Source organism: Biomphalaria glabrata, chromosome 14 (assembly GCF_947242115.1).
Source record: "Biomphalaria glabrata chromosome 14, xgBioGlab47.1, whole genome shotgun sequence".
Taxonomy (NCBI): domain Eukaryota; kingdom Metazoa; phylum Mollusca; class Gastropoda; family Planorbidae; genus Biomphalaria; species Biomphalaria glabrata.
The window spans coordinates 5,837,872-5,862,234 of record NC_074724.1 but is presented as its reverse complement, the minus strand read 5'-3'; the positions used below and the strand labels follow the sequence as shown (position 1 = coordinate 5,862,234).

At 35.4% G+C, this 24,363-nt stretch overlaps 2 protein-coding genes across 19 annotated transcripts in view; both read right to left on the bottom strand.

The window, feature by feature from the left end:
* LOC129922991 (uncharacterized) overlaps positions 1 to 6,989 on the bottom strand; it is a 59,759-nt gene extending 52,770 nt beyond the window's left edge. For 3 of the 8 annotated variants that reach the window (XR_008774922.1, XM_056011599.1, XM_056011591.1), the window contains exon 1: positions 5,824 to 6,521. The gene's annotated coding sequence lies outside the window, so the exon portion shown is untranslated. Of the gene's footprint in view, positions 1 to 5,819; positions 6,527 to 6,805 lie in introns of those variants that run through there. The other 5 variants (XR_008774923.1, XR_008774924.1, XM_056011597.1 and 2 more) reach the window with 4 other exon arrangements.
* A 5,738-nt stretch (positions 6,990 to 12,727) lies between these two features.
* The window catches only part of LOC106055263 (uncharacterized), a 32,722-nt gene continuing 21,086 nt past the window's right edge, over positions 12,728 to 24,363 (bottom strand). For 10 of the 11 annotated variants that reach the window (XM_056011576.1, XM_056011572.1, XM_056011574.1 and 7 more), the window contains 4 exons: positions 18,616 to 18,705; positions 18,339 to 18,404; positions 18,075 to 18,140; positions 17,379 to 17,658 (listed from right to left, as the gene is read on the bottom strand). In XM_056011576.1, coding sequence (XP_055867551.1) covers positions 17,479 to 17,658; positions 18,075 to 18,140; positions 18,339 to 18,404; positions 18,616 to 18,705 — 402 coding nt within the window. In that variant the 3' untranslated portion in view covers positions 17,379 to 17,478. Of the gene's footprint in view, positions 15,720 to 17,378; positions 17,659 to 18,074; positions 18,141 to 18,338; positions 18,405 to 18,615; positions 18,706 to 24,363 lie in introns of those variants that run through there. The other variant, XM_056011571.1, reaches the window with a different exon arrangement.

Below are 24,363 nucleotides of genomic sequence, written 5' to 3'. Positions count from 1 at the left end.
ATATAATGAAGCAAAGAATACTTTTAATTAATAAAAAGTATCTTCATGTATGTTGTATTGTATGTGTACGGAACACCTGAAAGGGGTCAAAAGATCCTCTGAAGGGGAATGCGGCGGCGTGACAAAAAAAAAAAGAAGAAGGGCCGAGCTGGTCAAAACATCAAAATAACATATGTTATATTTGTATTTCACTTTCGTTTTTACCTTATTGTTTTAAACTCTATCAGACACGCCCATTGACCTTCCAAATGTGCGACTCCCATCTCAAGTCTAATTCACCCACGTGTAAGATAATTCTTAGCCTAGGACATTTCCTGTTCCCGCCCACATTTTCCAGGCATATATAAAGTAGATCCAAATCAAATCAGACCCTCTTACTTCTCATTGTCGTTGAGCTATTGAGTCTGGACTACTTCATACATTCTTTCTCCTAGAGAAATACCTGGTGCCTCCCTCAGCTGTCTGCCTATTTATTTATTGGATCAACGACCTACTTACCTGCCTATTTATTGGATCAACTATTTGTTTGATATCAAGAATCACCTACTATCTTTGTGCTTAGTGCTATTCAGCACTGCACTAGCCTATTTACCTGCCTATTTGTTTGGTATCAAGAATCACCTACTATCTTTGTGCTTAGTGCTATTCAGCACTGCACTAGCTCACTGACCTGCCTATTTATTTATTGGATCAACGACCTACTTACCTGCCTATTTATTGGATCAACTATTTGTTTGATATCCAGAATCACCTACTATCTTTGTGCTTAGTGCTATTCAGCACTGCACTAGCTCACTGACCTGCCTACCTATTTATTGGATCAACGATCTATTTACCTGCATTTGCGCTTAGTGCTATTCAGCACTGCCTTTGCCTACTGAGATCTACTCAACTCTATTACTTGGCGCTATCGGCATTGCCCGCCTATTCGACAGCCCACCTGTCGAGCTATTAGGTGCAACGTCCCTATAGATTCAGATCTGTGCGAGACATCATAGCTACGCCAACCCTCTGCAACTCACTGGACATATCCTGTCAACTACGCTGTCCACGGCAGATCAGCTCTGCAGGCAGTAACCTTGTGCCCACGGTAGCCGGCCGGCCGCCCTACTGTGCCCACTACAGATATTAGATTTTGGGGATTGAGACTCCACAAGAACTATATCACCGGCGTCCCTCTATCCGCTAGAGCGCCACCTCCAGCTGCAGAACCTCAAGCCAGGACACAGCCAGCTGCGACATCAACAGGAAAAACCAGCTAAGTCAGAGGACAAAGTGACATACTCTCTTATTAGGTGCAAGAGTGATGATTAAAGCTAGTATTATTTAGAGATAGAAGCAAACCCTCCCCCTTTTTATTCTTATATATATATTTATGTAAATAAATATTCTTCGTTTTTAACCTTTGTATCTATCTTTCATTGCTTTGTCTCGTTGCGTGTCTGCTTCCGATTCATATGCTGATAGGTTGGTGTGTGATAGCTTTAAAAATATTCATCCCCTAGACATTAAACGCGCCAAACACACGTCACATTTCCCCACCTGTCACAGATAGATAGATAGATAGATAGATAGATAGATAGATAGACAGAAAGATAGACAGAAAGATAGATAGATACATAGAAACATAGATAGATACATAGATACATAGATAGAAAGCAAGATAGATAGCAATATAGATACATAGATTGATAGATAAAAAAGATGAATAGATAAATAGGATACAAAGATAGATAGATAGAAAGATAGATAGATAGATAGATACATAGATACATAGATAGAAAGCAAGATAGATAGCAATATAGATACATAGATTGATAGATAAAAAAAAGATGAATAGATAAATAGGAAGATAGAAAAATAGTCATTGTTCGCAGTCATTGTTTCAAGTAGCCATTGACATGTGTATACTGCGTTTGATTATTCTTGTTTCTCTATAGTGGATTATTGTTATATGTAACGTCACGGTGTTTGTCATATTTTAAATATACTATTTTAGTCAAATAAATTATAATTTCGATTTGTATTTGAATTACTTTTATATTAAATTAGTTTAAAGCAATTAAATTTATGAAATTGGGTTTGAGGTTGTCTTACTTCAGTATATCTTAATAGTGAATGAGTTTTAATAAGTTTTTTTTAAAGTCACCTCTGAATTTTGCGTATGTCATATGATTATAGAAACAGTACAATGCTATCTACAAATAATATATATATATATATATATATATATATATATATATATATATATATATATATATATATATATATATATATATATATATTTATATTTATATATATACATATATATATATATATATATATATATATATATATATTTATCATGGGCGTAGCCAGGGGGGGTTGGGGTTCAACCCCCCCCCCTGAAATGAAATTCCCCCCCCCTCCCCCGAATGGGGAGGATCGGAATTCAGTAATTAATTTTTTGCTTTGATTTTGTTTACTTTGGGTGACATTCTAATACTATAACATCACTTGCCCCAGCGCAGCCAAGGGGTTTTAAGTTTAAAACCCCCTACCAGGGGGGTGAGTTAAAAACCCCTATCAGGGGGTATTGAGTTTAAAACCCCTACTAGGAGGGTTTGAGTTCAAAACCCCTATCAGGGGGTTAAGAGTTTAAAATCTCCTACCAGGATTTTTTTGCAGTTATATCCCTCTCTTCTAATAACAAAACAAAACCAAAAAAAAGGAAACGACTATCCCCAACTTCCAAGAGCACAGTTAAGGAAGATTTTGATTTTATAAATCCCTATTCAATAAAAAAAAGCAGATTACACACTCAAAATTCTATAAGCGTAGCCTTAGGGTTTTTGAGCTGAAACCCCCCCCCCCCCATCCTCTTCAGTAGGGTTTGAAGCTAAAAAATACCTCTACAATATATAAAAAAAGCAAATTACGCACTCAAAATGTTATGAGCGTAGGTAAATAGGTTTCGACTCAATTTTGTGTTTAAACCCCTTTTAGCGGGGTTTAATTGTAAGAAAATACCTCTTTAATATTAAAAACAAAGCAAATTATACACTCCAATTTCTATGAGTGTAGTCAATGGGGTTTTGAGTTTAAACTCCCCTCCAGTGGATTTTGAAGCTAAAAAAATAACTCTTAAATATAAAAAACGCACTCAAAATGCTATGAGAGTTGCCAAAAGGGGTTTTGAGTTTAAACCCCCTTTCAGCAGGGTTTGATGATAAAAAAATACCTCTTTAATATAAAAAAAATCAAATTACATACACAAATTATTTAAGCGTAGCCAAGCCTATTGGGGGTTTTGAGTTTAAACCCCTCTCCTACAGTTTGCTTTTCTTAAAAGTTTAAAACCCCTCCAGATGGTTTTGAGTTTTAAAAAAATTCTAAAGCAAACTACAGTTAACAAATAACTATGACCGTAGCTAAATGGGGTTTTAAATTTTAAAAAAAACAACTCCAGAGATCTTTTAATTTAAAATCCACAACAGATGATTTTGACTTCCCTTTTCGATATAAAATCTAAAGCAAACTACTGTCGGCTAATTCCTAGAGCGTATTCAAGAGAGGTTACACTTTTCTACCAGTGGCGGGGCTCCATTAATAAAGTGCTTTGAAAAGTCATCTGTCGAAATTGAAAAACACTAAATGTGGCTCAACAAAGATGGCTAAGATAGATTTTAGGAGTCAGTTATAGAGATCGGGTCTAAATCAAGGAAATCCTATGCCGAATTTGGAGTCGACCCCTTAGTAAGGTTGTGACAGAACGTCGCCTGAGGTTTGCTGAACATGTTCTCCGACAAAATGAATTACGCATACTTAAGGGTTGCCATGACATCCTAGTACAACTTGGCGCCAGTAAGGCAGTGAGAATAGCATTTGAGCTTTTTGAAATAAAACTTATTAATAGCAGGAAAATTGACTGTAGATACCTCAGAACATTCATTTTGTTGGCTTTCAATACTAGAAATAGTGCTTGGCGGCAGGGCTTCGCCTCGCGCTGTGGGAGCTCCAAGCACTCCCCCAGACCCCATTGCTGGCAATGTCGGGGAGTCTACAATTTTTCCACTAATTCCAAGAAGAAACATTGTAGGGCATAAGAAACATCTTTCGAAAGAATGAAGGGTCAGAATGTAATAAAGATCATGTACACACACACACATACATACTATAATTTTTTTTCGGGGGGGGGGGGGAGAGAAAAAATCCCTCCCAAACCCCCCCCCCCCCTGAAAAAAAATCCTCGCTACGCCCATGATATTTATATATCATATCATATCAGAACAGACCATCGACACACTTCTCAGTGTCGCTCCAGGTCTCCCAAAGCTGAACCAAGTCGTACTCAAGTCTACCGAATCAGAGCCGCACACGTTTTTACATCGACTGTATCGACTGTAACGGCTAAAGTCCACTGTAGTTCGCTGTATAGACTTTAACGACAGTAGTCCACTCCAGTTAACTCTACCCTAGTTAACTTGCATCGAGTCGTACACATTTCTCTTCCAGTAGGGTCGCACACGTCTTACATCGACCGCATCGACTGTAACGGCTCACTCACGACTGACTTTCACATTAACTTTCTGGCTTATATAGAGTCCCTAATCGCCCCTCCAAAGTTGCACAAACACTGCTAGTATCATCTGGAACAACACGTGAGGAAACGTCACATCCTGTCTTTGTTTTTACATGTAGATTCCTGCTGCAGTGTCATCAAGCCGGGGTCACACGTTCTGACATCTATCTGTCACTGTTCATTAGTAACTGCCCCCTTCTTAGATCTGTTTGTCCCCTGGAACAACACGTGAGGACACGTTACATCCTGTCTTTGTTTATACGCGTAGATTCCAGAGAACAATGGCTGCTGTTTCATCTCGCTGGGGTCACACGTTGACCTCTACTTGTCACTGTTCATTTGTAATACTATAATAATCTTCGTCTGTATATCTTATGTTTAACTTTGTTTAAAAAAAAAATAAGTTGAATTTCTTCTCCAGCTGTAAAAACTTTGGTCTACATTTTGCAGCTGACGTGTAGCTAATCTCCTGTGTCCTGAACAGTAATCTAGGTCAACGCTTCGTTCATTCTACACACTTCACCGTCAAGTTAACACAACTACAATACCCTCTATGAATAGGCCTATCTGCACGCATGAGAAGAGTGTATTATCACTACAGATTGGAAAAGAAAAAAAAGGATAATACCTTGATGTGTATTAAAATCGATAAATCTTATCCATTTTGACATAGAAAACTTAGGCAGCTTCACTTATTCACTGTAGTTATTGGTTGTCGTGGGATGTCAGCCAAAACTTTAACTATGAAATCGTGGCATGGCTGGCTTTTTTTTTCCCCAGTGTTTCTCAAATTATATTTTGCGCTGAGGTTGAGAGTTATAATAGAAACAACAACTGCAGTTGCATTTACATTATATATTTAATTCCTATCCATATTTGAATATGGATAAAGTAAGACAATTATGTAAAAAATGTGTATATATTTCAATGATAAAATCTCAATATATAAAAGAACTCATTTTAACCGTTTTCGTGAGGGGCACATGCAACAAAATGGAATTAATAGCTCAATAAAAATTATAAACTCCAATGCTTTTACCTGTTGCTTTTTTAAGATAAAAATTAAATAGGAATTGAAGTTTGGAATGGTAATTAGAACTTCATTCTCATGTTTTTTACAATATATATAATTCATTTTTTTAATTTTTTTTTTGTTCATTAAAAATATTCTTTATTTATCCACAATCAAAACTTCGCGAGATTCATGCTTTCGTCGGGAAATTAAAAAAAAAAAAAACTTTACAGTTAACGATCTCACCTACCAGGCCATCGAAAGGAATAACAACGAATTATTTATATATTGAAACATCATGGCGTGAGCTATTTGAGATACCACACAATTGCTCAGCCACATGTAAACCACCAAATATTTGTTGGTATCCATTTCCCGGAAAACTGATTTTCTAAGATTATGTATAGTTATAATTCAGGGGCGGACTGGCTATATGGGCATTCGGGCAAATGCCTGGTGGGCCGGTACCTAAATGGGCAAGTAAAGCCACATAAAGGGCCTCTCGAATGTCACTATAAAAAATATTAAATTTTGAACGGTTTTATAGCATTTTGTTGCAAAAGGGACCCTCTGAGCGTCGTGTTTAAAAAACAACTTGAACAGACTCTTACAGTATAATGCCACTTTTATCTTATCACAGTTTGAGCGTTGAGGGAATGAATAGATGTTAGCGACAGTGGCGAAAACCAGATAACAAGACAATGAGCGACACGCAGTGATATGTCGGAGAAATTACTATGCGCAGTTAAAAAAAACAACACAGTTGGGGTTCAGAGAGCCAAACAGAGACAGAAAGAAGGAACTAGAGAGCGGGCAATGAAAATTCATTGTAGCAGATTCACAAATTAAAGGGCTAATAAAATATGTTAGGTCGATTGTTAAAATGTAGTCAGTTTATTAAAAGGAGATGTTTCAGCCATAATAAGCATTAGAATGCATGGTAACAAATTAACGGGCATAGTTGGTATCAATTGTTAGTAATACACAAAACACCCAACATGTAATTTGCAAAGAAATCAAAATACAACCAAATAAATTTCGTAAAACAAAAACACAAATGATTAAGTCACATTTCTTATTTCATATGCACGGAAAAATTCATGCACGTGTTCCTTCTTCTCAAAAGTGTCATTAGTGCATGGAATGGTTTGCCTTAATCATCAATGTTAAAATAAGGACTTTTAGGACACGGTTTAAGTCACTAATTAATATTCATAACTAGATTCTCTAACCTTCTCTCTCTCCAAGCGCTATGATTCTCTAATCCTCTCTTTTTCCACGCACTCTGCTTCCTCTGTGATCCTTTCCTGTTCCATAGCCATCCTCTGCTGAACATAGGCGGTCAGTTTCTTGCCGCGCAGTTCTAGTTCCGTCTTGGCTTCATGCATTAGCTTTTTCCTAAACTCTTCTAAGTCGTAACCTGAAGTAGTTGCCATATTACCTTTTTGTTACTCGCTTGTTAGCTAAATTATCTTGCTTAATCTCTATATATAATTATCTTCTTCTCTCAACAGTTTAAACGAGAAGTAAAGGAAAGATCACTCTATTTTTGCGGATAGTCACCCCAAGAAAAAAAACAAGAAAAGGGGGGAGGGACACGTTTTCACAGCTCGATACGGATGGCTGCGCGCTGGACTGTCAAACCCTGTCCGCTCCCATCCCCCTTCGACTTGAGGGAGGTTTGCACTAGAAGTAAACTATCTTCAACTCTGAAAGAACATCCGAAACATGTAAAACAAATTACAAACATTTTACAAACACTATATAGCAGGGCCGGACTTAAGTATTGTGGGACCCTATTCGAAACGGATTTCGCGGCGCCAAGTTTGGGTAGGAAAGCGGACAATAAGTGAAATTTAAGAGTTTGTATTAGAAAATTAATTCGTCTATGCATTTTATTCATTCTTTACTATGTACAGAATTACTTTACGAGCCTTGTGTGTAGCAAAGTCATACAGTATATCATAATAATTCTGTTTCCTACATAGATCACGCTCAATAGCAAGAATTACCAAATGTTTCAATCTATGGTTGAGATTGTTGACCTCAAGTAATTCTTCATTAGTTTGAGGCGCGAGAAGATTCTTTCACCTGATTACACAATTACGGCTAATGCATAATGCCGTTATTATTAATAGCGCGTAGGATTGGCGTTTTCCATATTAAATGACACCCCAAAATGACTTTTTTTCTATATATATCCGTATATTTTAAGGACTTTTTCGTATATTTTGCAATTTCGGGAGATTTCCAGGAGCTCCTGATAAATCGACAGGAGGGCGCGGGAAATCTATTTTAAGTTATAGAATGGTTTAATTTAATAATTTATACACCTTGAATTAGCGCGGGTTCCATGAAAGTGCGGATCCTTCGTTCGCATAGGTTGCAGAGGCCTGAGACCGGCCCTGCAAAATAGCGGCGTATGCTACGCCGCCGGTCGACTAGAAGCTTCTATTACCTTTGTTCTATAAATATAAGTACATTTTGAGCTTAACCCCGCTCTGCTCCGCGGCTTCCTAATATTTCTCAATTCAAACGAATTAAATTCGTCACTCTAGACCCTTGGCGTCTAGACTACCAACTTAAACTTCTAATAACTTGTGTACTTTCCAAGATACACTTAGTTTCCTTGGTACAAGTGTGTAAGCTACACTTTGACCCAACTGAATACGCTGTGCGACACAAACACGAATCGCCGGTAAATAGACCAACCTGTCTATTTACAAATACCAAAATTACAAATGGGCAATCAGGTTTCACCTCGATTGTCCCTCAAATCTAGTCTAGATTATGCTAGATCTTAGTTATCTTCTTACCTGCTTTTACAGCCAGGAGTGTATATAACTTACTACTCATACAAATAAGCTATGAAAATAAACTTAGATCTAAATACGATAAACACCAAACTATAGATCTAGTTCTAATGAATGAGACTTTCGTCTGACAGTAAGACTTAAGACGGGAGTATTGCAAACAATTAATACACAACGTTACTACAAAAAAAATGCTTAACTAAATGATTCACAATCACATACACGACGAATAAACAGCTAAACATATATTATGGACCTCTTGCTTGATTACACCTAATTTTAAGGATATCCCCAATCCACCAAGATTTAACCTGGTAGTGATAATCTAGTGAGTGGTCTCTTCCCTACAGACTTTAATTATTTTAAGGAGAAAGTAGTTAAATAACACTTGACTTATCTGCCTAAGAAGCGGCGATAACTCCACAGTCAGTCTCGGGTCCACTCTTCCTACGCTAATGTCTGTCCCGGCGGTAAGGTTCACGGCGATGTCTTCCCTAGCGGTGAGATAAGGACAGCGAACGTTTCGGCTCTCCAAGGTCCTTCGGTACTGGTCTGCAACGGCTCCGGTTCTTCGGTGGTACGGCGTCTGGTTCTGGTTCACGGTGATCTGTCGTCTGGCTCCGGTTCGTCGGTGGCGTAGAGTCTGGCTCCGGTTGCTGGTTCCGACGCAGGTACGGTGGTTCCAGGTGGTCGTCTGTACAAAGCGAAACTGGAACGGTCCAACAGTTGACAAAGCGACAAAGTCAAAGTCCAGTGATAAAATACGGGCTATCTGGCTATCTAACGTGTAGCACAGATTCAGCCGAGCCGTAGAGCAATATAGCATTACTGCACTTAAGTGTCGTCGGCAGTAAGATGGCTCCTACGTCAAAGGTTCTTTGGCGTGACCTCAATGGTCGATCTTGGCCTTGCAGAGGTGACCTTCACGTTCGTTCTTAAGATGCCGGGGAGGCGCTATCTCCTCAGTACGGCTTTGACAGGACGGTTTTCTTCCCTTCCACAAACTGTAGCCTTATCGATACAGAACTATAGGCTTCAACACAATGCCCCAACGTATGGGCGTTTAAAATTACAAATATATATGTATCGTTACCTCCTAGGTCTACGAGTCTAGGACCTCACTGGCTTTACTTCGCCGACGTGGCTGTACAATCAGGGTCTACCTGCAGACTAGGCCGATGACGTTAACTTTTGCCTCCTCCTAACAGAGGGCTTCTACACTTCAGGATGTTCATGCAAGTAAGCTTCGAGTCGGAGGTTGCCAGATGTTATGACTCTTCCGCCTTGTCAAATACAAACAGGAGGTAACCTTCAAGTAAACCAGGAACACCGGCGAAATGCCAAAAAAATCAATATAAGTAGTCGACGCTAGTATCAAACAATCATAAATACTTTAATACTTAAAAAAAGGGATCCATTCGTCCAATGTCTCTCAGTAAAGCCGTATATCTATTATTTGTTATTTCTACTGCTCCACACAAAGCGTCTTCTTTGCCACGTCACTTGTCACTAAGTAAAACTTTCCCCTTATTCCCGAAACAAATAACTAAATCCTAATCATGTCATAACAAAAAACAACAAAAAGGTATGGACCTTATAGAAAGAATGTGGCAGCAGGGACTTATTGAGCCCTAAACTAGTCCTTGGTGTTCCCCAGTCGTCTTGGTAAAGAAGAAGAAGGATGGATCTATACGATTTTGTGTAGACTACAGGCTAGTAAACGAAGTTACACATAAAGACAGTTATCCACTCCCTAGGATCGATGACACCTTGGACACACTGGCTGGGGCAGATATATTTTTTCTACTATTGACTTGAAAAGTGGATACTGGCAAGTTGGGGTGCGTCCCAAGGATAGAGAGAAAACGGCTTTTTCCACTGGTAACGGTCTGTGGCAATTTACCGAGATGCCCTTCGGCCTCTGCAATACGCCAGCCACTTTTGAACGGTTAAAGGAACGTGTGCTGCGAGGACTTAGTTGGACAACATGTCTTGTCTACCTCGATGACATTATAGTCATTGGTAGAACGTTCGAGGAGCATCTCACTAATCTTGAAGAAGTATTTCGACGAATAAGAAGCGCGGGAATGAAGCTGAGTCCAAAGAAGTGCTGCTTGTTCAGGAGGAGCGTGAAGTACCTAGGTCACATTGTGTCGGCTTAGGGAATCAGCACGGATCCAGAGAAAGTTGAAGCTGTGAAGCGGTGGCCTACTCCTACGAATATACACGAGCAAAAAAAAAACTTTAGATGAAAAAAAAAAGCCAAAAAAAAAAAAGTTTTCCTATGGTCTTAGACACCCCTGGCGAATGTTCATTCGACATTCACAGGTTGAGAACCCCTGGTTTAAATCGTTTTTTCACTGTCAAAATCAATTATTGGGTGTGAAAAATGTAATATCGGAAACAACTTTTAAGGATATAGTTCGACTATTATACAGAAGAATAGCTTTCAACTATTTAACTTCGGTCTTTTTTAAATCCTTAAAATAGGCAGACTTTCTGCGTGTAATGATGGCAGAAAAAAATGTGTACACCATGCTTCAAAATAACAATTTACATTTTCAAAAAGATATAAAAACTCATTTATTCCACTTTCTGTCAGGTGTTTCAAGGTTTTTCGTCGTCATCGAGAAGTATATAAATTCTTAACTTATCAAGCGGCTTGTTTGTGTAGATGATTTTTGTTCGTTTCTAATTTCTCCTTTATCATTATTGTTATTGTAGTAATGCAAAGGTCGACAATTTTATTCAAACCAAATTTTTATTTGTTCGACTGATAAAATTATCCTAAAATAAACTTTGGCATAATCGTTCATATTTTACAATGTATAAAAGTCAGTAAAAGAAGTATGAATATGAAGGTTTTCATAATGATATTTTTTTTCCTATTAATATAATCTTTTTTACGAAAATAAACTTTGCGTAGTGCTCACTTAAAAAAGAGGTCCACTGAACAAATCCTCTGTATATCAAGCTCTCAACTTATGAAATGCATTTTCAATGTCAGGCGTTGTCATTTAGTATTAAGATAAGTACGACTTTGAACGAAAAACTTAAATGTGTAGAGTTTATATATATTTAATACGTAAGCTAAATCAACAAATTGCCATTTCTACTTTTAAAAAAATTATTCAATAATTTATAGTTGACAATAAGATTACATTTTATGATTTTCACAGAATTAAATTAAAAAAAATTTTAAATGATAATAATAATACTACAATACTAATGAAAATAAAAATAATACTAACAGAAAGGATAATTATAATAATCTTATTATGCGTAAGGAAATTTGTCTTACAATTTGTGTATTACACACCCAAAAAATAACAACATTATAACTATAGAAAACCAAAATGTACATTCACACTAGACTTACTCATTGTTTACATTGTGAAAAATTTCTATCAGATAGTTTCTGTTATAATAATTAATAATAATAGAAAAAATTAACGACATCCATGAGGAACTTTGTTTAAAAACGTGGAATACAAATAACAATAACTACATTACACATTTTTAAAACTCATTTTAGCTTTACTGTCGACACTTAATGGGGCCCAAGGTTCGGAGATTGCGGTTCGAGACCTATTTGGAGCTTATTTTATTTCACGATATTTTCTTCCCCTTCTCTCTTTGTACTGAAATGCTACTATTAAAAGTTTTGTTCATTCATGATTTTCTGAAACAATAACTAAAAAGGAGATCGGTTTTTTTTAATGGTTCTTCTTCAATATTAAATCTCAATCTGTCTGTAACGGAACGATTTTTGCACTCCATCTTGGACATAAGGTGTTAAGACCACACTATAAACAGCGATGTTCTTACGAATGCCGTATGGACAGTATGGAGTGGAGGGGCTGCCTTTAGTTCCACAGTTACGCTGAGCTGAATATAGTATCTCGTATGGGGAACGAACATATATTAAAGGCAGTCTTTTTTTTGGTAAGCTGAAAGGTGGTTAGCGGAACAAAGGTGCCAAGACTTGCTTTTAGAGTTCAGCATAGGTGCCAACTTGTTTTAACTGACATAAAAGAGTGCACCTGGTTGCAGGCGGCTTTGGAACAAGACAGCTGAAGGTCACTCACAAAAGCTGCGCTTATGCGCATTTGAGACCAAAAGAAAAAACACTGACGTGGACGGACGTAGAAGGCGAAAATAGAATCAAAGTCGGCCAATTGTAGTTAAAGGTTATATCTGCGCTGAAAGTGGAAAAATTTCACTCATAATTTACTGATGAAGTTTTAATACAAAAGTTTAATTATTGAAAAAAGGTTTAGCACACCTTTATATTGACAGTGGTTGACATTTATTTGAACAATAATTTTCCTTCCTTCCCCCCCCCCCCCCTCAAAAAAAAAGTTCAAAATGACCTTCCCCTCTTGAACTTTATTTTCGTAAGATAATGATATCATTAAAAGATTTTCCATTCAAATTGCTTGTACAGTGGCATTTAGAACTAACAGAACGTATAAGTAGTTTTGTGTATAGGAACTGATTACCCCATTGGCCATCGCTTGTCATTACAAAAATGTTTCCAAAATAGGTTAGGGTAGATATTAATTTTCCTTCACAAATTATTAATCCGAGCGAGGCTTTGTCACCAGATACTAGTTTACAAAACATTTATATAAAAAAAAGCCTGAGTGAAATTAGACACAAAGTAACCATTTTCATGTTTTTTTTTCAGATCTTTGCTATTAATAAATGGACAGTAGTCTTTTTATTAATTAGTAATAATTATACTACAAAGAATTTTGGTTTAATCAAATAAAATACTTAGTAATATAAACATAATCAAAACACTACATTATGTTATTAATAAAACCATGTAATCTTTTAAATTATGTATACAGATCTTTATATATATCACTATATCAAACTTTATATACATATATCTACATATAAATATGTTATCGGCAAAGTGCGAAACCCAGCATTCTATAGCATCTGCTTCAGCCAATGTGTTAGATAATGATATAAAGTATTTTACTTATAATATAAATTTCTCGAAATAATATTTCTATTCGCCAGCAATCTAATTTAGTCTTGTTCTTTAAAGTGTGGAGTTTGTTTAATTACGACTGTCTAAGTGTGCATGCTTTGTACAACTTAAGTGCACTAGATAAAAAGCTTAGTTATTATTACCGTGGAAAACACAAGATATTAATGTATTATGTTAAACAAGGCTTCAGTGCAGTTCAATTTTCGCCTGAATTTGTGACACTAAAATAAAAGTGCTTACAACCGTATATAATATACTTGAAATTCAACTTTATAATCAACTCAATGGGCTGTTTTAAAAAACAGAAAAGATTTGTATACCAATTATAATAAGGTATTTTTTCACTTAAATTATCGCTTTTTGTTTGATCTAATTGAATTTAAATCCCAACCAGATAAAAATAAATAAAACAGAAATACATAACCCAATAAAAAGCTTTTTTTCTCCAGTAAATACTATTTGAAAAAAATGTCGGACATTGAAATTGCTTACTTTTTATATTGTTTCATTTGAATGATAAACAGTTCTTAATATTCATTTCGTCTGAGAAACTTTTGATAAATATAATAATTTATTTTACTGCCTCTATCATGAAATACTTTGTAAACTTAGTTTTTTTAAGTTTACTTTGTCTTGTTTTTATCTTCTGTCCTCTTTAGTGAGGCTTTTCTCTTTTTTATTGTCCTTCTATGGCTTTCTACGCGTCAGGTAAACTTCACTTGGGTCTAACAACGTATTTCTTAACATAGGATAATTTATAAGTAGAAAGAGCCAAAGAAAAGTTATGAAATACAATACAAATTGAAATAGAATATGTTGACTTTACTAAGCTTTATACAACAGATTTTGTAAAACTATTTTTTCATTAAATATATATATACAACTGATTAGATCATTATAATAATAACTTTGCATTTAATAAAAAACTAAAAAAATGTGTTCAAAATTAGAGCAGCATTTAAGAGTCTATGATCTGCTTCGATTCTCTTTTACTGCAGCATGTACACGCTCGCAATTTATTTTTTTTTTGAATCTTTTAATTTCTCATTTAAAATTAGTCAAATTAGAAGAAACTTACGAGTTTTAAATTGGTTAATTTAAAGAATTAGTTATTTTTTAAATATTGTAATTGCACTTAGCACAGGGTATAAAGACATGGGCCTACATAGGTAATTTTAGTCTAAAGAAATCCTGTAGTTTCATTGTGTTTTTTCCTACTCATTTATAATTAATTTATAAATATATTTCTAAAAAAGATATTTTCTATTTTGCCTGACGCAGAACTAGTCATTCTGTAATATGCCTAGTCATTATATAGAATGCCTGGTCAAAGTGGACAATGGAGAATCATTTGGTACCTCGCCTAAAAACGCCCCACATCCTATAGTATGCCCACCACATTCTACACTTTACCGGTATAGATACTTGTGTGAAAGGCAAATCTTTGTAATTTTTTGTTAGGGTGCATATATAGAGAAAGAAAGAAGAAAACGAAAAATTGCATATAGATAGATAGATAGATAGATATAGATAGATATAAATATAGATATAGATATGATAATAATAATAATAATAATCTTTATTTTCCGTAAGGAAATTTATCTTACAATTTGCGCATTACACCAAACAAAAAACATTATAACTATAAGAAACCAAAGTGTACATTCACACCAGACTCACTCATAATTTACATGTGACAAAGTTTATACCAGATTGTTCTTATTTCATGATTTGACTGCCAGGGGAACAAAAGAGTGTTTGTGTCTGTTTGTTTTTGCTATCGGTGTCTTGTATCTTTTTTGTGATGGTAAAATCACAAAATCCTGACACAAAGGATGATTCGTATTTCGAGGATCTTGTTAGCTTTTTTATAGATGTTTGTCTCAAACAACTGCCCATATGGGCAGATAGATAGATAGATAAATAGATAGATAGATAGATAGATAGATAGATAGATAGATAGATAGATAGATAGATAGATAGATAGATAAGATAGATAGATAGATAGATAGGTAGATAGACAGACAGACAGACAGACAGATACATACAAACATGCATACATACATAGACAGTTGCATAGACAGATACATAGATATATATGTGTGTGTGTCTGTTGGTAAGAACGTTGGTGTTTAAAAACGTGTGTGTGTGTACATACATGTATATGAATGAGTGCGTGTTTGAGTTTTTCTGTATGTGCGTTTGAAACTTCGGGATAGGGAAGGAGTAAGGTAGAGATTCACATGATTATTGGTTATGTTAATTCATCTTTATTTAAAAAAAAACTTGATTTCCCTGTTAATTCCTCTGAAGTCAAACATAGAAATTCTACAATAGAAAAAAAGTTTCATGCAAAAACATTTTTTTTTTTTAAATGATCAAACTTTTATACAAATATGATGATAATCAAAAATATATTTTTTTATTTTAAATTTATTACATTACAAAATGATGACACAAATTAGTGCATAGTAAAATACTTATTGAGGGAAATAAGTTTTAGTATGAATTTTAAAAGTAGAATGGCAGCATTGAAAAGCTCGGGAGAGCCGATAGTTATTGAATGTAAGACGGTCAGAAATTCTTAGACTTCTCCTTGACTGTGCCTCTTCCACAAAAACTTTTAGTGCAAGATCGAAATATTATTAACTATCTTGATTTATATGAGTAAACGTTTTGATACGTAAATCGATAAAAGAAAAAGAGATACAATTTAAGAAAGCCCAAAAGTACAACAATCGCTAGCAAACATGTGTAACATTATTTCCGTTTCATAGCTACGCGTCTAAATACTTTGCAATCAATTTTACAAACAAAGCATCAAAGGTACATAGGTTCAGTATTTTTAAGAATGAATTGTTTTACCATTCGGCCGCCGGGGCGCGAAGGAGGTGCATGCTATTATTGCTATTCTCTTATTATTATCTCCATTAAAGGCTCTGAAGAGCAACTTTTAGGATATATATCCACTCAAAGTAACACGCGTGAAGTAAATATATATATATATCAAAGGTTTTAACTAAAAGCTTTGAAAAAGAATCCAATAATAATAGAGAAATATTGCCTCAATTTCAACAGATAAAGTCAGACAAGCGCAAAATATGAGTATGTCACTAATTTGAAAGAAAAAAATAATCATAAGAGAATTCCTTCTAATCAGTTCAACAGGAGACCTTTCCTGACGAACTTGACAAAGTAAAGGAATTGGTGATTAAGACGATCTACTTCATAGTATATATGCTCTTTACCGTCGTCAATTCTAAGAATTTCTAAATGAGTTAGAGAGTATGCAACTCTTCTTCTGCTCTAGAAAGTTCGTTTATCATCGAGAGGAAATCTTATAAAATATTTAGCTTCACTGTCTACTGAAATTAAAGAATTGCTTCTTAAGAAGAGCATTAACTATAAACATTTTACATCTCATCTACATCAGCTTAATCGTGAGTTACAAGGAAAAGGAAACTTTTTTTTTTAAATTTTCATTTGAAAACAAATGTTCGTTTTGTGCAAAAGATTAGAAACATAAAATTTTATTTATTTTCCTACCTATGGAAATAATGACGACAAATAACTCTTATATTGACATTTGATATTTAAGTAGATCACAGCTAAATATAAAGGAAGCTTTCCTTAGCAAGTCCAAAGACTTTAAAAGTAGCAAAGCGATGTTATCTTTGTTTTTTTTTTAATCTGAATGCGAGGTAACAAAATTTAATTTTCGCATTTTTATATTGATACTAGCAGCTTTGCAATGAGCTGCTAATTTTTCAATAAAAGAAATGTGGAGTTTAACATTCGAGATTTCTTGTACTGATTTAAAGCTAATGAAAGAAAAATAAAAGTGAATTAAGTCTGAAAGATCTGGAGATGGAAGATAATTAGATGTTAAAGCCCGGAATAGTATTTCTGATTCGTATTATCACCTGAAGAAACTAGCGTTTGATGCTTTTTTTTTTCTTTTTTCTTTTATTTTTTTTTGGGGGGGGGGGGGGTGGGCGGGGGTCTATACGTCTACATATGCATGCGACCGCCATGGGAACAATCATTTTCAAGCCTGAACTTATTAAGAGTTATTTAAGAGATCGACTTAAACATGAAAATTCAAACAGTGCCTAAAAGTAAAAATAATAACAAACATGATTTCAATCTGATTACTATGCAACACACTAATGTGAACGGTATAATTTTTTGTAAATATATTATGTAGAGAAAAGAACAATAACGTACCATAATTTTTTTTATCAATATTATTATTTTTATCAAGTATCTGAAATTTAAAAAATAAATAAATTTAATACATTAATAATGTTAAAATGTGTATTTAATCAGTACCTTATGATAGTATTTAAAGTCGATGCGTAAATAAATGTATTAAAAAAATATCTTGTAACAATCCCTGTTAGTCAAAGTCTTTACTTTTTAATTTTTTTTTATGTATTTTTTACAAATTGAAAATTATTTCTTTCATAATTTTAAGATTTTATTGATATACTGAGATCATCAAAAAGAAAAGTTCAATAAAATTGATAATAAAATATTTTTGTATTGCTGGAACAGACCAATAATTGATATTTATATTGTATATTTTAATGTGTTCAAATTTAATATCATTATTTAATTATTAAAAATTGTCAAGTTTAACAATGTACTAAATACATTGTTTTTTACGAGACCTTTACTTACAATATCTTTTAATGAGATTGTGGGGAAAAGATATTCGCTGTCGTCATGAGTAGTTTCAGTTTGAGCCTTAAAAAATTATTTTTGTACAAAATTATGTGACTGTAAGCATTTTTGAACTCTTGCATGAAATGGTAATGAAAACAGACCAATAATTTATATTTATATCGTATATTTGTATGTGTTAAAATTTAATGATTTAATGATTATTTAATTATTAAAAATTGTCAAGTTTAACAATGTTCTAAATACGAGACCTTTACTTACAATATCTTTTAATGAGATTGTGAGACAAAGATCTTCGCTGTCGTCATGAGTAGTTTCAGTTTGAGCCTTAAAAAATTATTTTTGTACAAAATTATGTGACTGTAAGCATTTTTGAACTCTTGCATGAAATGGTAATGAAAACAGACCAATAATTTATATTTATATCGTATATTTGTATGTGCTCAAATTTAATGATTTAATGATTATTTAATGATTAAAAATTGTCAGGTTTAACAATGTTCTAAATGCATTGTTTTTTAACGAGACCTTTACTTACAATATCTATTAATGAGATTGTGGGACAAAGATCTTCGCTGTAGTCATGAGTAGTTTCAGTTTCTGGTGTACGACGTTTTCCTTTATGAGCCTTAAAAAAATATTTTTTTACAAAATTATGTGACTGTAAGCATTTTTGAACTCTTGCATGAAATGGTAATGAAAAACACATTAGAAATTCATAAATACGTAAAATTATTTTAAGGAAAAGTGTCGAAAAACTAATACAAATGTAATTACACCGGTATACAAAGTTTTAAAATATTTTTTTTTAAATTTTTAAACATTTGATAGCAGTTTTGCGTCATTCTAATATAATTGTAAAAATGTTTTACATGTTTCGGATGTTCCTTCATAGTTGAAGATAAGTTTACTTCCTAGTCCAAACCTCCCGCAGGACGACGGGGGATGGGAGCGGACAGGGTTTGAACCCTCGACCTTCGATAAATCCAAACGACAGTCCAGCGCGCAAACCGCACGACCTGGCAGCCATCCAATTGTATACTAGTACTAAAAAAGGAAGAGAGAGACAAAAAGGGGAAGACAGAATTTCAGAATGGATGTGCCCGTCATTTAAAGGGATTCCTTCCAACTTAAAAGGCAAAGCTGTATAGATAAAAAAAAAACATTGACAGATTACGTGTGATCTCCCAACGTTTCATCAGACTAAGATAAAGACTTTGAGGCATTATTTGTGACGTAATAAAATGTGAGCTTCGAAATGTATTGTCGCTTGAGTTTAATCTAGATTTTTTAAGCTATATTTTTTTAGCAGGTCATACGCCAAACATCAAGGATCTTCGCCTGTCATTGTTACCTTTCTTTTGCTAATATAATCCAATTAACGTTGTTAATTAGCAGTTCCAGATGTTCTTTTCTATTTTTTTATAAGTATTAGGACTACGTAGTTGTATGAGTGTAGAAATGTTTGTATCAAAATACTTTTCAAAAACCACATTTGAACCATTATTTCATTCAAAGAGTAAGTTAATAGATAGAATAAAAAAAGTTATGATGAGCCATTGATACTTTTTCCATTGTGACTCATATGCAAATTATTTGTATCAACGCGCATATCCATAAATGAGGCTTCAGCTATTAACGAAAAAGTCCTTGACATTTTAAAAAATTTATCTCTCCTGAAGTTTTTCATTTAAAAGCGGTGTATTTTTTTTTTTAAAATCTGTTTGCACAGATAATTTTAAAAATTGAATGATTCACTTTCGGAAAAGAAAAAATAGCCCTTGCATCAGAAATTTGAATAATCTAAAATATTATGATCTTCAATTTTTATTTTCTTTTCTAGTTTCTGAGATCTAAACGAGACGGATAGACGGACGGATAGACTACACATAACAAAATTAATAGCGGTATTTCCCTAAAAATGCTGCTTAAATAAAAAATGGAATATATATTTATTTATTTATTTTTATTTATATGGTCATTACAAAGTTTCTCTATACCGATGATTGCGCCCTGCTAGATCACAATGAACATGACCTCCAGAACAGCCCCTTAACGTGGTACACTACTTCATATATATAGGTAGTATAGTGTCAAATGGCGCCTCATTTTCAAGGGAAGTTGATAGACGTCTAACCAGGGCCAGTAGCGCTTTTGGACTCCTTCAGGCGAGAGTTTGGAAGAACAAATCGCTCCGCCTGCCTACAAAAATCAATGTCTACCAGGCGGTGGTTCTCTCAACCGTTCTATATGACTCTGAGACAAGAGCACTGTTCAGAAAAAAAAGACTTCTTGAGCATTTTCACCAAAGATGCTTGCGCTCCATCATGGACATATTGTGGCAGGACCGCACTACAAACAGCAATATCCTTGCGAACGCCGGTATGGACAGTATTGAGGGACTTCTTATGGTGCGACAATTACGCTGGGCAGGGCAAACATCCCATATGGGAGACGAGCGTATGCCAAAGGCAGTCGATTTTTGGTGAGCTAAAAGGTGGTCGACCTAACAGAGGCGCCCCACGGAAACTCTTCAAAAACCAGCTTAGACATCAACTTTCTTTGGCTGACATAGAAGAGAGAGCACCTGGCTGCATGCGGCGTCGGAACGAGACAACTGGAGGTCACTCACGAAGGCCGCGGCATACACATTTGAGACCCAAAGAAAATCTGCTTCCGAGGACAAATGCAGACGGCAAAAAGAAAATCTAAATCGACCACCTGCTGACAATGGTTATATATATATTTATTGTCCGGCCTATTGACATTTAGTATTTTTCTTAGACATGTCATGTGGAAGTGGTTCAGTTTCTTTGCATAAGAGAGTTCTAGACATTTTTAGACAGTCTACTATAGGATGCACTGGCCTTGGCGATACGCAGGTCTATTTCGGATTGAATAGGCAATAATCGAATCTGTATATTATATTTTTCCCGATGTTTTCTCTATTTGTGAATGCATCTGTCAGCATAGCAGAGAACATGATACTGGACAGTGTAGGTGCTAGGACACAGCCTTGTTTTATCAGATACTGAAGTCGTTCGAAGAGCGGATCTTAAATCATGATGCAGTCCCAGCTGCGATGGGCAGGACACGATTTTAAAATGGAAGACCACCGCATCCCTAAACGACTCTTGTATGGCCAACTAAGCGAAAGAAATTTAGTGAATGATTTTTTGCTATGATTTTGTTTATTTAAGTTGAGATTTTAATACTAAACCATCAAATTGCCCCAGCACAACCAATGGGGTTTTGAGTTTAAAAACCCCTACCAGGGGTTTTGTGTTTAAAACACCCCTACCAGGGGTTTGTGTTTAAAACCCCCTACTATGGGTTTTTGCAGTTAATTCCCCCCCCCCTCTTCTATAAAACAAAACAAAACAAAAATGCAAACGAAAATCCCCTAATTCCAAGAGCACAGTTAAGGGAGATTTTGATTTTAAAACCCCCTCCAAAATTTACGATAAACCCCCTCTTCAATATAAATAAAAGTTAATTACGCACTCAAAATGTTATGAGCGTAGCTAAATGGGTTTTGACTTAGTTTTTAGTTTAAACCCCACTTCAGCGGGGTTTGAATGTAAAAAATATCTCTTGAATAATAAAAACAAAGCAAATTATGCACTAAAAATATTTTGAGTGTACTTCTTCTTCTTCATCGTTCTCATTGTTATGTTGGAGTGTTCATATGACTAGACCAATACATGAGATGAACTGCGCAGTGGTTTCCAAATCAGGGAGCTCTCCATATAGTTTTCTTTCTATTGGGGTGATTTGGGGCCAATGTCTTATACGGGCCTCTTGGTAGAGAGAGCAGTTTTGGAGGACGTGGTCGGCATTTTCTGGTGATACTCCACATGGGCAGATTTCACTGGTTCCAATTTTGAGCTTCCGGAACATGTGTTGTGCATTCTGTTGTGTCCGGTCCTGAGTCGAAAGATTAGACGTTGGTCTTGTCGGGATAGCTTATAGTAAGCATCATCTTTCTTGTGATTTGGATGGGAGCTCGTCCATTTCTCATTTATTTTATCTACTATTAATTTCTTCATTTCTTCTGGATAGAGTGCAGAGTTTACTTGTGAGTTTGTTCTCCCACTCTTGGCGAGTGTGTCAGCCTTCTCATTTCCTGCTAGTTGTATGTGAGCTGGTATCCATTGAATAACAGTTTTTTGCTGTTGTGGTTGAGCTTTGTGAGTGCTGTTCTGAGGTTTTTAATATAAGGGGAATCAGAGTTTTGCAGGCTTTGGAGGGTTGTTTTTGCGTCTGTTAGAAAGACAATCTGACTGTGAGGGGAACTTGGATGATTTGCTAGCATGGTAGCAGCTAGTGCTAGTGCTTCCCTTTCTGCTCAATGACTGTCAGAGAGCTCTCCAGTTGCAAAGGATTTTTCTAGTTTTCCTCCATCTGGCCATTCGATAAGTATTCCAGCTCCTCCATTTGTGGTGGCTTTATGGGATGAGCCATCCGTGTAAACTCTGATCCACTGATTGCTAGGGTAATTGGTATGTAGAAAACAGTTCACTATTTCCTTGAGCTCTGTTGGTCTGTAATCAGATTTTCTTTTTATGTTTTCAATATGGTCCCTTATAGTAGGAAGAGGGCTTTCGTCCCAGGGTGGAGATTCATTATAGTGTATCGAGGATTCCAGAGTAATATTTTCAAGTTGGTGTTTCTTTTTTAGGTTTAGAGATTCCTGTATGAAATTGGTCCTTTTGAGACGGTTTTTTGTGCCAGTTTTGTGGATTTTTGTTCTGAGTGGGTGCCTCTCCAAGGTTTCCAATTTAGTGAATTGGGAAAGGATTTTTATTTCTCTTCTTTCATCCAGAGAGATCAGGGCAGTGGTTTCCTCCATAGCTCTTATTGAGTGTAGTTAAAGGGGTTTTGAGTTTAAACTCCCCTCCAGTGGAGTTTGAAGCTAAAAAGTACCTCTTCAATATAAAAAAAAAGCAAATTACACACTAAAATTATTTGAGCGTAGCCAATCCAATCGGGGGTTTTGAGTTTAAACTCCTTTTCTGCAGATGGCGTTTGTTTAAAGTTTAAAACCCCTCCAGATGGTTTTGAGTTTAAGATCCCCCTACAGAGCATTTTGAGGCGGAAAACCCCCAACAGATGATTTTGACTATAAAACTTTTCTTTTCGATATAAAATCTAATGCAAACTACAGTCACTTATTCCAAGAGTGTATTCAAGAGTGGTTACACATTTTACCAGTGGCATGGGCTCCCTTAATAAACTGTAGTGAATAGTCATCTGTCGAAATTGAAAAACACTAAATGTGGCTCAACAAAGATGGCTAAGACAGATTTTAGTAGTCAGTTATAGAGATCGGGTTTAAATCAAGGAAATCCTATGCCGAACTGGGAGTCGACCCTTTTGTAAGATTGTGACTGAGCGACGCATGTGGTTTGCGGGACATGTTGCAATGATATCCTAGTACAACTTGACGCCACTCATTCATTGAGGTCCTCATGGCAGGTGGGAAGAGGCTTCAGACATTACCAGTGACAGATTTTTATGGAAACAGCTTGACGTCAAATGCTCCGTAAGAATGCTCAGTAAGAATAGCACATTAGATTTTTGAAATAAAACTTTTTAATAGCAGGAAAATGCACTGTAGATACCTCAGAATATGCATTTTGTTTGCTTTCAATACCAGAAATAATGCTTGGCGGCGGGGCTTCGCCCCGCGCTAGCGCACCCCATTGCTAGTAATGGCAGGGAATCTATAATTTTATGGAAACAGCTTGACCGCAAATGCGCCAAACGGCGCGGGAGGGTCTAAGTCAGTAAGGATAGCACATTAGGTTTTTGAAATAAAATATTTTAATAGCAGGAAAATGCACTGTAGATACCTCAGAACATGCATTTTGTTGGCTTTCAATATCAGAAATAGTGCTTGGCGGCGGGGCTTTGCCCCGCGCTGGGGGAGCTCCTAGCGCTCCCCCAGACCCTCTTGCTAGTGTTGGTGGGGAATCTACAATTTTTCTACTAACTCATGGAAGAACCTATTCTAGGGCACAATAAACGTCTTCCAAATGAATGAAGGGTCAGAATGCAATAAAGATTATTTACACACACACACACACACACATAAATACATATAAAAAAAAAATTCGCGGGGGGGGGGGGGGGGAGAAAAAAAAATCCCCCCCCAAACCCCCCCCCCCCGAAAAAAAATTCTGGCTACGCCTATGATATATATATATATATATATATATATATATATATATATATATATATATATATATATATATATATATATATATGTAATTACAAATTAGAA